This window comes from Paralichthys olivaceus, chromosome 1 (assembly GCF_024713975.1).
Source record: "Paralichthys olivaceus isolate ysfri-2021 chromosome 1, ASM2471397v2, whole genome shotgun sequence".
Lineage (NCBI taxonomy): Eukaryota > Metazoa > Chordata > Actinopteri > Pleuronectiformes > Paralichthyidae > Paralichthys > Paralichthys olivaceus.
The window spans coordinates 11596310-11611562 of record NC_091093.1 but is presented as its reverse complement, the minus strand read 5'-3'; the positions used below and the strand labels follow the sequence as shown (position 1 = coordinate 11611562).

Below are 15253 nucleotides of genomic sequence, written 5' to 3'. Positions count from 1 at the left end.
AGAGGAGGACGGGTGACTCATCTCCCCACACACACACACACACACACACACACACACACTTTCCCATTTGCAGTCATAGAAATACTACAGTAGCTGGAGCATCAACACTTGTGACCTTGTGAGTGTTGAGTGCAACTCGTCATTAGCAGCAGTGTCATGGTCTCCTCAGTGAGCCGCACTCAGGCTTCACGGCCCGGGAGCTAAAGGGGAGGAAGGATGCTGCAACTGTCCGGATGCTGCGACGGGCGCAGCATCTCGGCAGGGGTACCCAACCTGCTCACACCCCGAGCAACCAACACAGACAAGCCCCGGCGATAACGTGAGGGAGTAACACGAGGCAGTATGGATGCACAGGCTTCAGCTAAAGCCAGATATTCTGCTTCTAAAAGCGTAAATCTGGAGCGTCCATGATGGCTGGCACCGCCTTTGCAACATCATCATCATCATCCCTGCGCCCTAGCTAGCAGAGCGGGGAGGGGAGAGGAGCGAGGAGAGGGGGGCTGTATACATTACGAAGGCCCTGGAGGAGATATCATCTGGTTGTGGTGATAAAGGACAATAACAACACAGATTAATAACGCGCGCTTTGTTTGGTCTGTGGAGCTGCAGTGTCGCATCTGTTCTTCTCAGCTGAACCTTTCCAGCGCGGAGCTCACGTCTCGTTTCTGCAGATTAATGCACAAAGGTTTTAAAAAGAGGAGTCAGGAGCGTGTTCATTCATTTACTGCCAACACACACACACACGCACACGCACGCACAGATTGGACGTCCAGCTCTCCGCCTGTTTACTGTGAAAGCAGTCGTCACATTAGAACAGGTCGCTCTCCCCGCAGTGGCAGCTAACCGTCTGTAGCCCACATGCTAACAGGCTGCGGACACTTGTCTTTACCTTGGTGTACAGCTCCGACGCTGCCATCGCGGCCACCGGCTATGTCCTTTCTCCTGCTCCTCCAATGTGGGCTGAGGCTCCCGCAGCTCCCCGCACGGCACGGGCCCCGGTGCGTGTGATCATGAAGCGGGGGCAGGACTCCTTTGTTGCCGCTGCCGCTGCTGCTGCTGCTGCTGCTGTTGATGTTGCTGTGGGGCTCAGGGACAAGATGCGTCTCTCATCGCCATGATAACTTGTCCTGAAACGCTGCTCCAGGCTGCTGCCGTCTCACTTTGCATTGTGGGTATGATGGATGAAATGATTCAGCCAAACACAGCGAGGCTGCTGCTGCTACTGCTGCTCCCTGGTAACTGCGCCACCCGGCGGCCGAGCCATGGTAATACACCAACAACAACGTCCAAAGTCATTCCAACGCCAAAAAAAAACAGAACGGTCTTTATTGTTAATTCTTATGAAATTAGGTTTTAATATTGGCACATATAAACACCAATATGTCTATGAAAGGCACACATCGACCTATTTCTTTACAACTGGCTCTAATTCTCAATAGACAAAAATCAATATGATATCTGTGTACATATATCATATATTAGACCTTAGGAGTTAATATATTTATTTTTTAATATGCTTTGTGTAATGTAGGTGTCTCCTCTGCATGAGGTGGTGACTCTTACATTATATATATATTTATAGATATATATATATGCTATAAGTTATTATTATTGTCATCCTATAAATATGCTTCTATTGGGGTAAATGACATGTGTGGGCATGGAGATGGCTCAGAGAGCACCCCTGCTGTACCAGGCAGTTAATCAGCTGAGGGCCATTGGCTGATTGATCCTCTGATTCAAAAGGCAGCAGCAGAGCTGCCGGAGGAGAGACATGCAAGAAGACTCACGGGAGAGAAACCAAGAGACACATGGACAAGAGGACGCTGAAAAGCCAACACGCCGGCTATAAGTGCTTGGCAGTTAATGTTTAGTTTTGAATATATGTTTTCTCGTGTGTTGGAAAAACAAAAGATGCTGAAAAGCAACTGGTTTCTCTCTGGCTGTTGTGGTGAGACCCCGGTGGCATCATCAATTTGACTTATGTCAAAACTATTCCAGCCATTAAACATATACAAAATCTAAAAGAACTCCAGTCTCAATTGTCATTGTCTGACTGGAGTGTATATAGTTGGTGCTTTGGATAAACTATATACAGTTTTTCCCCAACTCAGTTTTCAAAGCATTGTAAAAACATAACATAAAGTTCCAACTGAACTTTTCCTCTTAAACATGCAGAAAGTCCTAAAACACATCAACATTAACACACAAAGGAGACAACAATTAAACATTTGTGCAAAACTATTTTATTTACAAAACGAAATGGCATAAAGTGACAGCAGGGCAGCCACGTACATGCACAGTTCAGACAGATGTAGTGCTCGCTTAGATTTACCACATGACAGGTAAACTTCATCTAGTCAGCAAGGACCCTTGAGAAGCACTACAGGGGCCTGAGGACAATTTCAAGATAAAACTACTTTAACTTATGAGTATAGATTTTAACCCCCAAATCTGAACACAATTCATTAGACTCTTTGTTCCCAATGCCAAGAGATGCTCCCAGTAAATTTTGAACAATAGATTTTTTTTCTCACACACATCACAAAGACTGGTCCCTACTGACAGGAGTTGAGCTTTCAGGTCCTGTATACTCCACTACAAGCATGGTTGAGTCATTCATGACAACTTGAAACTAGACATTTTGACCCAAGGAGAGGTATGTGTCGTCCTCTGAGGCTGAAATGCATGGCACTTCACAGATACAGTGCAAACTTTCAACATTACATTTCAGATTGAAGCCAACAATGGCATCCCCTTCTTTTAGTTTCGAAACGTTTTGAATGAACCACAGATCTGCCACGCAGAGATTTTTTCTTGCACCAGAGCTTTTTTCGGCAAGTTTAAATGTCTGTTCAGTGCACCTTAATGATTTCAAATGGAACTCAGTGAAGTTTGCCTTTAGGAGCCCTGCTTCACATAAGCAGGTCTTTATGACACTGTGGCCTTCACCGTGCAGTCTTTTAGTATGACCCCGCTCCCCGTTTCACAATCAAAGTGTTAACAAAACTGAGCTTGGCCTCTGGATTACTATACTCAGTCAATCACTCAAGCATATTGACAGCATAATTTAGAATAAGGACATACAGTGAATGATACAAATCTGATGTTTAACTTTCTAAAAGGCTGATATCTGCCCCTGTGCCGAACAAAAGACACACACACACACATGCACACATACATACTCACACACACACAGTAGAATCCTGATGTCTATACCAAAAGCCCTCTAAACACTCAAGATGCAACTTTTGCTTCTTGCCCCGCTCTTAGGCCAGTAAACGCTGTAGTATTGATCATCCATCCCTAGTACAGAAGAGTCACAGTACGTTCATCACACTCACACTTGGATGTCCTGTCTTTCAGTGTATGATAAAACATGGAAGTAATGAGAAAATAAAAAAGGACCATGAAAGCTTAGAGGACAGTGACAGAGGGGCGGTCAGTTTGTGGGAGTAGTGAGGGACAAAGCAGAGACAGGAGGTAGAGACGGGGACAAGTGGGGTGAAAAGTAAAATTAACAGGATTTGAAGGAATCAGCCAGCTGGATCACCGAGTGGTAAGGTGGGACTTTATGAAGATGGGTCCAGGCAGTTGGGGATGGGGGCAGATGCTGGGGACAGGTGGAACTGTGGGAGAGGGGGTGGGTGGGCGGGAGAGGTAATGTTACAGCTCTGAGACTCGAGTGGAAAGGGTTAGGGCTGGGAGGTACTGCAGGAGATGTCAGGGCTACGGGTGCATCAGCCTGCCAGTTTACTGGCAACCAGGGAGGGTTTCCTTTGGGGCAGGTCCTGGGGGGTGGGGATGTGGTCCCCTGTGATCTCGGTCTTCTCTGGTGCAGCTGTTGGCAACTGTTTGTTCTTTATCTTCGCTTTAGCCATGTTGTAGTCCCCCGAGTCAAAGTACTTTTGCTGCAGAGACATAAAATCCAAATGATTCTTACATCATGGTACATTTCTTTGTAAAAACAATTTAAATGTCCTGTTTGAATCATAAACACAAAAGGGTAGAGACGTGACAACATACATCATTTTGTGTCAAACGCGTTGAAGAAGTCGGTTGGCAAGATAACATTCAACACTCAAATGTGTTTATTTAACCTGGAGAATACAGACCATGTATTTTAGTTGGAATCGCTGAATTGAAACAACCTCTATTTGTTTATGACAACCAGCACCACAGGTCAGCGACAGTATATAAGCCTGTTTGGAAAGATAAATAAGTTTAAGGTTGTCACTAATTATGATTCTTTATTGGTTAATTTGTCAATTGTTATTTAATTTATTTATTAACTTTGACCATAAAATGTCCTAAGTTTTGACAAATGTCCAGCACAACCTATAAAACCACTCATCAAGCTGAGAATATTGAAATAATTATGAAATTCAATTTAATTTTATTTGTATAGTGCAAAATCATAACATTAAATTAGAAAATATGCTCCTTGTAAAACATGTCTGTATGTTTGTTTTACCTGATAAATATTACAATCAATAAAACAATACATTTATAAATTTTTGGTATAGTCTTCATATTTCAATTACTTTAATTATGGATTATTCAATTGGTAACTTAGTTGAAATAAATGTCAAACAAATAATGGCAAGTCTTCATCACAAGTTAGTACTAGAACATTCAAATTGTGTGTTTCTGCTGGTGAGGAAGCAAAGATTTCACAAAGTCATGAAAACAGAGGGAACCATCACATTTGATGACAAGTGTTTTGATATTTTCATTTGACATGAACAGTCATTCTCATGACTGTACACACATTTCCAGTTGATTGTCAGTGAAAATGATGTAGTACCACTATATATATATATATATACCACTAACCCTCATTGTCAATTAAAATGAATAGTCTAAGACCATAACCCTGTGTCACAACCTGGCTCAAAAGACTGTGACAAGGAGGGAGATGACAAATGTTGACGGTTACTGTATATTTACATGACATTTATTTAAAGGTACAGTGTGTAGAATTTTGTGATATCTAGTGTTGAAATTACATGTTGCAGCTGAACACCCCTCACCTCACCCTCTCCTTCCAAACATGAAAAAGAACCTCTGGAAGCCTTCAGTTGTCATAAAAACTCAAAAGGTGTTTAGTTTGTCCAGTCTGGACTAATGTAAAAAACATGTCGGCCTCCATAGAGAGGACCCCCTCGATGTAAATATAAAGTATTTGAATATAAAGGGTCTTTTTTGGGCTAAAGAAAACTACAATTCAAACAATTTACATGAAACAAACTAGTGAAAACATCATGAGAATTATTTTATATTATATTTCTGCCACTAGTTCCCTTTCACCTCAATCTTACACACTGGACCTTTAAATAAAACAAGACGGGAACCACAACACAGTGTGTCAATAAGCAATAAATATTGCATTGTGAGAGTTAAAGGGTTCAGGCTGATGATTCAACTGTGCGATCATTTGGAAACTGAAGCTGGTGGTGTGGTTTGAACTATATTATGCTGTGAGGTATGTCTAAGATTTATTCTACCCGTGTTTAAACAAACCACATTTTAAAATTGTCTAGTAAGTGAACCTGGAGTTAGTTCATCAAGCAGCATGGATTCTGATAAGCCCTGGAAACTCAGTGTGATGACACTACACAGCAATGTCATCACAATGATTGTTTAGCAGACAAACACAAGAGATCACTCACCCCCTTTTGGAGGCGTTTGCGAAGCAGATCAGAGCCTCCGGGTTTATTTCCTAAGTTTGGGTATCTGGCCTTCAGCTTCACCTCCTCTGCCTTCTCCGGGCTGATCACCTTGTCCTGGACCTCCTGAAGACAAGCAGAGGCATGAGGCTGTGAGAGGACAGAGACTTCATATTCCAAAACCAGTGACTGCACAACAAGTGAGCACATTCAGCAGGTGCCTCCAGGCTCCCACTGAAATATTTGTCAGCTGATGGCACTGCAGTATAGAAATAACCTGCCTGACTCCATGTGAGAGCTCCACTCACGTTTACTAGAACATAATCTGAATGAGATCTGTGCAGTAATATTTCACACATCTGATTTAACATAGGCAGCCACATTCGTGTTAGCAGGTGTGTTTAACATTCACCTGTCAGGTTTAAATAGCCATGCAGTGTGGGCTGTATGCGTTTAGCGGTCGGTTGGGATCAATGCTAACATGCTAGACCACACACTTACTGCTAAAACCTGATATTGTCAAAGTTACCGACTACTTGGATTGCTAGCTACGTAGCATGGAAGCTGTGGTAACCACCGGGAGTTGAAAATAATATTGCCTCAAAACATTTGTCGGTTGAGCTAGGCTAACGTTAGCAGCTGGGCTAACCGTAGCCGATGATTTGGCTGTGTGTGAATGTCATGACAGCTAGCATGGCGGGTGGCGAGCTGCTAACATTAGCTCGTGGCAGCACTGACATTCACACCGATCACCAGAAACATTCGCTCCGTTAGCAGCCCGAAACAAGTCTGAGCAGCTAGCCGCTAACGAAGTGTCGCTACGCGGGGAGAGAAATAGCCAGGGCTCCGTGGCTAGCTGTGGCTGGCGCGTTAAAAATGGAGAACGCGGGGCAACAAGGCTAACGCGGCTAACGGAGCACTCGCTATAACAAAGTCAGCGCCGCTGCGGCTCGACGCGCTCCAACGCTGCGCTGTTACCTTCTCATCCACCGATGTGTCCTCGGCCGTCTGCGTCTCTTCGTTATCCCCGGACATGTCTACAGCTATCCCGCTCTCAGGCCAGACAAGTGCTCACCAGGAGGACGAGGGATCCACACACTGAGCCCCGGCTCGAGCTTTCCGTACCCATACGCGTCACCGCCGCCGAGCTGCTGCTCCCGCACAAGAAATACGTCAGCTGCGGAGTCACCGAGCGCGCTCACGGCCCGCGCTCGGCCGCCGTGCACGCGCACACTCAGTGCTGGGATCGGATTTGCGTTGCGTAACGTGCTGATCAGCTGCTGGAGCCCAGAGCAGGGTTGAGTCCATTAATCCTCAGATGAGGAGGAGGAGGAGGTGGAGGTGGAGGAGGATTCTGCAACGCTGGTTCACGTCTTTCCTCCTGCTTTTCCATACACACACGCGTGTTTCTCATGCACAGTGGTTGTGGACTGTGCACAGTCTCATTGAAAGGATAGTTCACCCAGAAAGGAAAATCCCCTCATCATCTACTCACCACTCTCACCGATGGAGAGGTTGGTGAAGTGTTTGAGTGCACAAAACACTTTTGGAGTTTCAGTGGTGAAAAGTGTTGCAGCTTCACATCCAATACAATTGAAGTAAATGGGGCCCTTTCTTCAGATGTAAAAAAACCAACAGAAGAAAAAGATAACATGCCTCCTTACTGCTCCTGTGGTTTCATCCAAGTCTACACAAGCCCTGATATTCAAACGGCTTCCTTTACACCACTGATATCTTCTCGAGCCGTGTTCACGCGTGGATCACTGAGGACATTCAGGATAAAACACTGTGTAAATGACCTTGTATTTATTCGAATATGAATGTCAGGGCTTATAGACACTTGGAAGACACAACACGAGCAGTAAAGAGACATGTTATTTGTTGGCTTTTACATTTGAATAATTGGTCACCATCCACTTCAATTGTATTGGATTCATCTGCCACACTGTTTACCCCTGAAACTCCAGAAGTGGTTTGTGGACTCAAACACTCGACCCACCCCTCCATCAGCGTAGTGGTGAGTAGATGATGAGCACATTTTCATTTTTGGATGAACTATCCCTTTAATGTGCTTAATTACTCAATGATTATGCAGCAAAGCCTGCATGTGTGAAACACAGGGTGACACCAAGCAAACAAATCCATGATGCAGGTGTTGAGGCTGTGAGTACACACACATACTCAGAGGCCTCCATGTTAAATGACCACCTCACATCACCAGTGCTCCTCTACTGTTGTGGCTTGCTGTGTGTTTGGCGGCTCCAGGTGTTACAGTTTGAATGAGTGGGAGCGGGTGAAACATCCATAAGGCCTCTTGAGTCCTTGTACAAACAACCTGGACTAAAAGCCATTTATTGTGCTTTGAGAGTTTGAAATGATTTGCTAGTATACAATTTTAATGGTTTGGCCCCTCCTGCGGTCAGTGACTTTCTATTAGATCATCATGGTTTTGAGTAATATACCTTTTCTTCGCACTACATTTGGGCAATCAGCTTTTTCCATAAAAGTCTCAAAGCAGTGGACCACCCCGTCTGATGTGATCTGTCAGTGCTTTTAAAACCAACTCACGGAGCGTGTTGAAAGCTGCTCAGCAATGATCTCACTGACCCTGAGCTCTGCGGTTGGTTTGTTAATTTGACAAGCACACTCTCGTGATGTGCTCTTATGTTTGCATTCCATTGTCTTGCGTCTTCATCTTTGTATAGTCACGTGTGCTTATTGTGGTGCTGTCTTTTTATTATCTTATTATTTTTATTATCTTATAATTATCCGTGTGCTCAGCATGTTCTCATGGGTTTCTTCAGTGTTGGTGTAAATAATGTGAAAATGTCAGCACATTCACTGCATTTATCAACATATTTACCAACTTATCTTCAGACGTATACTGTATTATTGTATATAATTTATTATTACATATTCTTCTAAGGATTATTTGTATTAAAATATGCATATTTCTATTTATTGTTATTGTTTTGGTCTGTATATATTGATCATGATTACACTCTTTAGATTGTCCCTGTTTACATCATAGAAGAACTTTAAATGGTGAAACTGTATTTTATTTCTATTCCTTGAATTTTTTGTCCAGTTTGATTTTCTAAGTTTTATCACAGCTGAAATATTCACAACATGGATCAAACAATTGTGACTGGTGCCACAATGAAGATTAAAACCATTGTCAGGACACTAACACTATTTTCCAGCATTTCAGTTTTCGCCCTTGTCCATTTGTTCGTTGGTTGATGTGTTTGTTTGGAATCAAGATTACACAAATAACAGAACAGATTTCCACTAAAGTTGGTGAAAGGACGTGGATTAGACAGGAAACACTAAATTAAATTCTGATGTGAATCCCGATCAGGAAGCGCACTGAGAACATTCTTTCCTTTTAAATCCTGGATCTTGATGAAATAAATAAATAAATCAGGCACATTTAGGGGACATGAATCTATGAGTGCTTGGAATTCAGTGCAGTTTCATGGAATTTAAGGGGATTGTTAGGTCATGGTATGCCACTGTAGATAAAAATAGCTTTGACCCCATTCACTTATTCTCTATTTCCCTTTAAAGTGTTCAAACGTCTTTCAACATTCTTTATAATAGACATGTAATCCTTTATGATGTATCTGACTGTACTACACGTGTCTGAATGTCTGTCATGACCTGAAATGAATGTATTTACAGTGTTTTGCAGGACCACTTTATAATCAGGGCCTGATGGTCAGTGCTGGATTCAGCAGGAAACCAGCTGTCACACCCTCCTGTTGTTCCTCCTCTGAGAGGAGTCGTGAACATGACATTGCCTTGATTCCTCATTTGCACTTTTCTGTGCAGCTTTAAATCAGAGCAGATTATTAGATGTGACAATTGGATGCCACTGTGTGACCGTGTGGAGACTGAGTGGCAGAATGAGAAGCATGATAGAAAATTAAAAAACACAGAGACAGAGCAGATTTCAAGTTTGCTTTAGAAGATATATAGATATATTTTTTTTCAGATTTGAATATTAATGTCAAAAATACATACTATGATATACAGTTTGCACTACATCTTAGCATGACAGACGTCACAAGTAGTAACTGAAATATTAATTTAAATATTAAATAAAACTGATGATATGTAAACTGAAAGTGAATGTGTAAACACTAAACTAAGGTTACTTTTTTACTATTGCAACACTTCCGATAAAGTGGTTCTGTAACAGTACAAAAGTATTAGAATATTACTATTTTCTGTTTCATTTCCAGTTATAATGAGAAAAGAAATCCACAGTGCACTTCTGATGTTTTGCTGTGAAGCTTACGTTTGAATGGAGCTTGATTGCATGTTCGAATTCTTTAGTGGTCCATGATATGCGTGTTTCTTTTGGACGAGGGGATGGTGTTGCAGCAGGGTGCACGCGCCTCCATATGCACTCCGCCAGCTCCTAACTCAGAATCACAGGGTCAAAGCCGGGTTCACCTTCACTTCAATCCAGCTAATCTTCAAGGATTTAAACTCTTTTACCTTTAAAAAAGGCCTTGTATTGCATTCATGAAGAAAATAAATGTTCAACATTTATTCACTGTGTCAAGTAAAAGTCACATTTTGATTTGAGTAAACAGGAGGAAAGAAGCCTGAATTCTTGGGAAAATTAAAGTCGAACTGCTTCTGTAGACAATCACTGGTCTCCACTCTCTTGACAGATGGTGGAGGGGATGCACACAACAGCAAGAAAAAGAATTAGCTATCAAATCTGAGGCCTTCTGAACCAGGAGAACAAAACCATACAACTAAAACCTTTGACCAAACTTCTCTGATCCAACATGGTGCAAGGTTTCATTTCTGACCAGTTTCCCAGGCTCAGAGCCTCCCATTGACAGTTCTGGGTGACAGAGGGGATGGAATTTAAGATTTTGGACACAGAATAGGAAAGTCTTGGCTTGCTGTCCTCTTTTGTTTGTTTTTTTTTATATACAAGCCACAGGCAGAGTAAGAGTAACGCTGGCATCGAGGTGTGATTGAAGCTTCGGTGGAGGAGGGAGGGAGGGAGACAGGCCTCAGCAGCGGGGAGAGAACGGTGGGTCGATGGGCAACTCTGTGAAGGATTGAAGCTCGTAGGCAGCACCGCTGTCGACCTCCATGGACTTCCTGGAAAACAGCAGACGGATGTCCCTATGGAGGTAGATCTTCCCAGACTTAGAGCTCTGGAACCTGTTTGAGATGGAAGTTGAGGGTAAAAAAACAGGGAAGATGAGTAAGGGAGGAGAATCCTCACTGCTGCTGGATAGAGACGAGATGACCGATATCTCACCTCAGATGAACGAGGTAGCGCAAGGTGCGTCCCTGGCCCAGGGGCTTCCTGCTGGTCTGATTGTTTGGGTCACGGCGGACGGGGACAGAGAAGGTCCTCTGGCGTAAGAAGGTCTGGTGTCCAGCTGGCATGGCTCGTAGGTCGTACATCACAACAAACATCTTTACCACTGTCTTGTTAGGGTTGAATAAGGTCTGAGGGGCGTAAGCAGAGAGCACAGCAGGATTTTAACAGGTTTGTAACACCTTATCAGATTTAAATAACTACACAGACAGAACAACAACCTCACATGCAGTGAAAATTGTTCATGCTGTTCATATCATCCTTATAATTTAGTTTAAATCAATGAGGGGAAAATACAAATTCATAAATATAATGCCCACAAATGAATAAAAACATGCCCTTCAATCAGTTTACAATATTAGAAATCTTCCTCTACAGCCACTAGAGGTCTCCCTTTCTTATTATCACTGGTGTAATCTGGTCTTTGTTCTCAGCCATTTGTCCACACTGACACAAATACTTAATTCTATCTCTACATTTGTTTCCTCACCACTTGAATGGTTCCTGATGGAGGTACACGGTAGCCCCGTTTTCCCAGGGACTCCAGGTTTATCACACCCTGTGAGAAAAAACAAAAACATCATGTCACAAACACACTAACAAAAGTAGTAAACACAGCAGATACAGCTTTCAGTCATGAGTCATGCAAGGGGAAATAATAAGACTACAGCATTGATTGACTGGAAAAAGTCATCTCACCATGTATGGTGAAGGAGCGTTGTCATCAGAGACACTGTAGAATGACACGTCCACAGGTAAGGTCAGGTGACTGGGGCAGAAGGACCCGCTGGCTCCGACCTCTGCTGTGAAACCCTCCACTGTCCCTAAAGGCTCCAGGCGGTAGTTCAGCACACACTCCTGGAGAAGCAGAGTTAAATTTGACACATTAAAGCTGCTTTCAAACACACTGAAGTCCAGACATTTTCCTGAAATAATCAGAGGCGCTATATGTGAGATCACAAATGTCCGAGTCAATTGACATGCAGTGTGACTGCGCAGCACACGGAACACCATTTATCACAGTTTGAGCTGTCTTTCGAGATACGTCTATCGCACATAATGATATTGCAATGAGGATAAATCTTCTAAATATCATGCAGCCCTAATAGAAACTCAATTGTTCATGAAGTGAGCAAAGTAACTGGGTAATACAGAAGCATACAAAAGGTACAATGAGACTGGATGACTGACAGAGGAGAGGTTTGTTGTTGATGTGGACAGGTCTGGTGAATCCACTCTTACATCTGTATTAACAAACCGTATGTAACAAATTCTAAATATAAAAACAGCGACATTCTTAACAACACTTCAGAAATATGCTGCATCATCGCTGTCTGTTTACATTTTTCTGTCACTCTGCTGTCGTTGCTCTAATTGGTTGCAGGTCTATCCAATCGTGTCCAGAAACCCTGGGGTATGACATTTCATAAAGCCCCTTGGAATAGTTAAATGAAATTAGAGGTTCCACATTCATTTGTAAATGCAAATTGGCGTGGCGATGCCAGACCAAAGAAGCGCAGCAGCCAAAATGATCTCCTTTGTGACCATCCTGTTGAATTTGACTAAAAGTGAGCTGTTATGGAAAAAGACAGGAGTCTGAGTGTGTTTATGGATAATACCTCAAAGTTTCCCAGCAGACTGAGACTGGCAGGTGGAGCACTGGCACTGAACAGGTCCTGTGACTCATCCGTGTCCCCCTCTCTCTTCAGACACACCCTGAAGGGAGAAAACACACACTTGATCGACTTGTTTTCAAAGTGGGACTCTTATTAATCTAATTCGGTGAAGGATAAGGCATGAAAATTTAATTTATGTTTGTTGGTCACAAACACACATCTTTAGACACTTACAGTATTTTATGATCAAACAAACCTTTAAAAAACAAAAATTGTCATCGGCTGAATTAAGCTTTCAACAATGAACAACAAACTCTTGAAACATCTGCTTTATCAAAAGTAGCACTGAGCTGCCACCCACATCTGCTGTGTGTAGGTAGCACCGTGAAGCTTTGTGTATATAAAGTCAGTTCAGTCTGCCATTTTGAGCTGAATGCAAGATTCTAGATTCAGTCACAGTACAGCAGAGGTTCAGCAGGTGGCAGCGTGACAGGAATCATCAGCAGATCAGGACTTAACCTTAGCACTGAGAACAGCACTCCTATTGTCTGATCTCTCAACACGCACGCACACACACCATCTCTACTGTAGATATTTCATAATACTGTAAGTTAAATAAGAAAAACTACCGAATAATTTATCTTTAAACACAAACAAATTGTTTTCTTTGCTTCCAGATACACATAAAAGTGAGAAAAGCAAGTAAACAGTATGATTAACTTGATGGTCCTCTGGTTATCATGTGATGTGGGAGGTAAATAAAATAAATCTATCCATTAACTGAAACTTCGTTAAGCCTGTGAAACATCTCTGACATACAGTGGACAAACTGAGCTGCAGTAACAGTGTTTACCTTTTCCCAGAGGTCCATGGCAAACCCTTACACCCAGCCAGAGAGGTGTCCAGATCAAAGTAGCCTGTTTGAGTTTTCCTCTGTGGAACCTGCAGCAGACACACACATACATCAAAACCAAGAGAAGCAGTGTTAGGTGCCAAGTTTAAGTTTTTTTGTGCCTGTGACTTTCAAGTCAAATTTTCAAATCTCCATTTAATTCAAAGCATTGATGTTTGACTCCATGTATATCTTGTTGTCTATGTGTTTTAGTGAGACTGTGTGAGACCAAGAGTTCACGAGTGTGTGTGAGAACACTTTATTGTTTATATGTGGAAGTGACTGGACAGGAAACTGACATGATCACAGACAAAGTCAGCGTAACAACTCTGTGTGTCTGATGAGGCACAAATGACTCACATGCCTCAAAACCCTGAGAGTGTGTGTGTGTGAGTGTGTGTGTGTGTGTGTGTGTGTGTGTGTGTGTGTGTGTGTGTGTGTGTGTGTGTGTACATTAGTCTCATCTCACGTCTTTGTATCCCAGCAGCAATAAAAGTCGCTGCCAGATATTTCAGGCCTTTTATGACAAACATTCACAGGCCCACTTCTAAACTAATAAAAGGAGAGAGCGTAATGCTTCAGATGGAATACAGTATAGGGTAGTAAGAGTGGTGTTGACAAACACAACTACTACTCACAGCTAAACCAGTGTGTGTGTGTGTGTGTGTGTGTGTGTGTGTGTATGTGCCTGTAAAACTGTGCATGAAAGTGTCATGTGCAAAGAAAGATTTGCTATCCGTGTGTGTGTGTGTGTCTTACAGGGCTTGAGAGTAACGGCAGCCCGGTGCAGGGGTGGAAGGCCTTGGTTGCCGTGGCGTCTAACGAGTGGCGATTCTGTTTCTTCCAGCTGTTGCAGGGACGCAGAGGGGAGGGGCTGTGAGCGCGCTGGAGCGCAGAGATGGAGATAGATTATTACCAAGGTACAAGTACACTGTAATCATCTCTATTTATTAAACCATAGTCTGGTAGATCATATGCCATTTTTAAATTACCGCTTCAGTCCCACTTACTCCCAGTAAAACTCTTTAAACAGGCGCTTGACCACGCCCACTAATCACGCATACGGTCCATGCCATCAAGACTTCCTGTTGCAATAATCAAATTGGTGGCAGGATTTTTTTTTCTGTCCAGTCATGATACACGTGTGTACCGAATTTCTGAAAGATTGGTTAAACCAGACAGAATTGCTATGTTTCAAGGGGCGCCGCTGAGCCATTTTGCCATGCCTTTAGAGGTGCCAATAGGTAGATTGTTATTTTTTTATACTTGTTATTATATACTATTCAAAATGTTGTCTAGACTTAAGACCCCCCCCACAAAAATATCACTGTTTGTCTTGTGTGATACAAGAAAATATGTAGGATGAATGAAAATGAGTCTTGGCCCAGATATCAGAAGCCCCAAAATACTGTTTATTGATCCCAGAGGATATTTGTCATCAGATAATAGTCGATGGTCTGTGAGACTGACCAGTTGCTGGCTCTAGCTACATAGTTAAACATACTGTACAAACATGAGTGCATCATCAACATTTCATCTAACTCTCGACAAGAGCGTAAACTTATATGAATAAGAAAATAAAAAATATTATCTGCAAAGAGCCTTTTTGACTAAATTTTACAGTTTTATGTTGTTTTATTTGAAAGTTTCATTTGCATAATATTTGCCAAAATTATATACAGCACGATTTTAGAATACCACTCAACTGCAATCCAGTGAA

General features: G+C 42.5%; 3 protein-coding genes across 4 annotated transcripts in view; all 3 read right to left on the bottom strand.

Annotated features, from left to right (window-relative positions):
• Window positions 1–1176, bottom strand: part of myo5aa (myosin VAa) — a 49919-nt gene extending 48743 nt beyond the window's left edge. Inside the window, exon 1 of the mRNA XM_069528774.1 lies at window positions 890–1176. Coding sequence (XP_069384875.1) covers window positions 890–916 — 27 coding nt within the window. The 5' untranslated portion in view covers window positions 917–1176. The remainder of the gene's footprint in view (window positions 1–889) is intronic.
• Window positions 1177–2230: 1054 nt separating this feature from the next.
• arpp19a (cAMP-regulated phosphoprotein 19a) lies at window positions 2231–6905 on the bottom strand. Of its 2 annotated transcripts, none has more exons than XM_020080260.2 (3): window positions 6648–6905; window positions 5673–5795; window positions 2231–3911 (listed from the first exon to the last, which is right to left on the bottom strand). In XM_020080260.2, the coding sequence occupies exons 1-3, from the start codon at window positions 6702–6704 to the stop codon at window positions 3741–3743; spliced, it is 351 nt and encodes a 116-aa protein (XP_019935819.1). In that variant the 5' UTR covers window positions 6705–6905; the 3' UTR covers window positions 2231–3740. The 2 variants fall into 2 exon arrangements, with proteins under 2 accessions (XP_019935819.1, XP_069384933.1); XM_069528832.1 differs by having other exon boundaries at window positions 5673–5819; window positions 6648–6845.
• Window positions 6906–9618: 2713 nt separating this feature from the next.
• The window catches only part of atosa (atos homolog A), a 31425-nt gene continuing 25790 nt past the window's right edge, over window positions 9619–15253 (bottom strand). The window contains exons 6-12 of the mRNA XM_020080143.2: window positions 14293–14418; window positions 13495–13583; window positions 12645–12741; window positions 11725–11883; window positions 11516–11584; window positions 10963–11156; window positions 9619–10862 (exon numbers count right to left, since the gene is read on the bottom strand). Coding sequence (XP_019935702.2) covers window positions 10709–10862; window positions 10963–11156; window positions 11516–11584; window positions 11725–11883; window positions 12645–12741; window positions 13495–13583; window positions 14293–14418 — 888 coding nt within the window. The 3' untranslated portion in view covers window positions 9619–10708. The remainder of the gene's footprint in view (window positions 10863–10962; window positions 11157–11515; window positions 11585–11724; window positions 11884–12644; window positions 12742–13494; window positions 13584–14292; window positions 14419–15253) is intronic.

Bases quoted from the DNA above. Each gene is read 5' to 3' on its own strand.
- arpp19a (XM_069528832.1), bottom strand. From the start codon at position 6,704: ATGTCCGGGGATAACGAAGAGACGCAGACGGCCGAGGACACATCGGTG. The intron at 5,820-6,647 runs GTAACAGCGCAG...GTCCTCTCACAG, and splicing joins ACACATCGGTGGATGAGAAG to CCTCATGCCTCTGCTTGTCT. The intron at 3,912-5,672 runs GTGAGTGATCTC...ATGTCTCTGCAG, and splicing joins GCAAACGCCTCCAAAAGGGG to CAAAAGTACTTTGACTCGGG.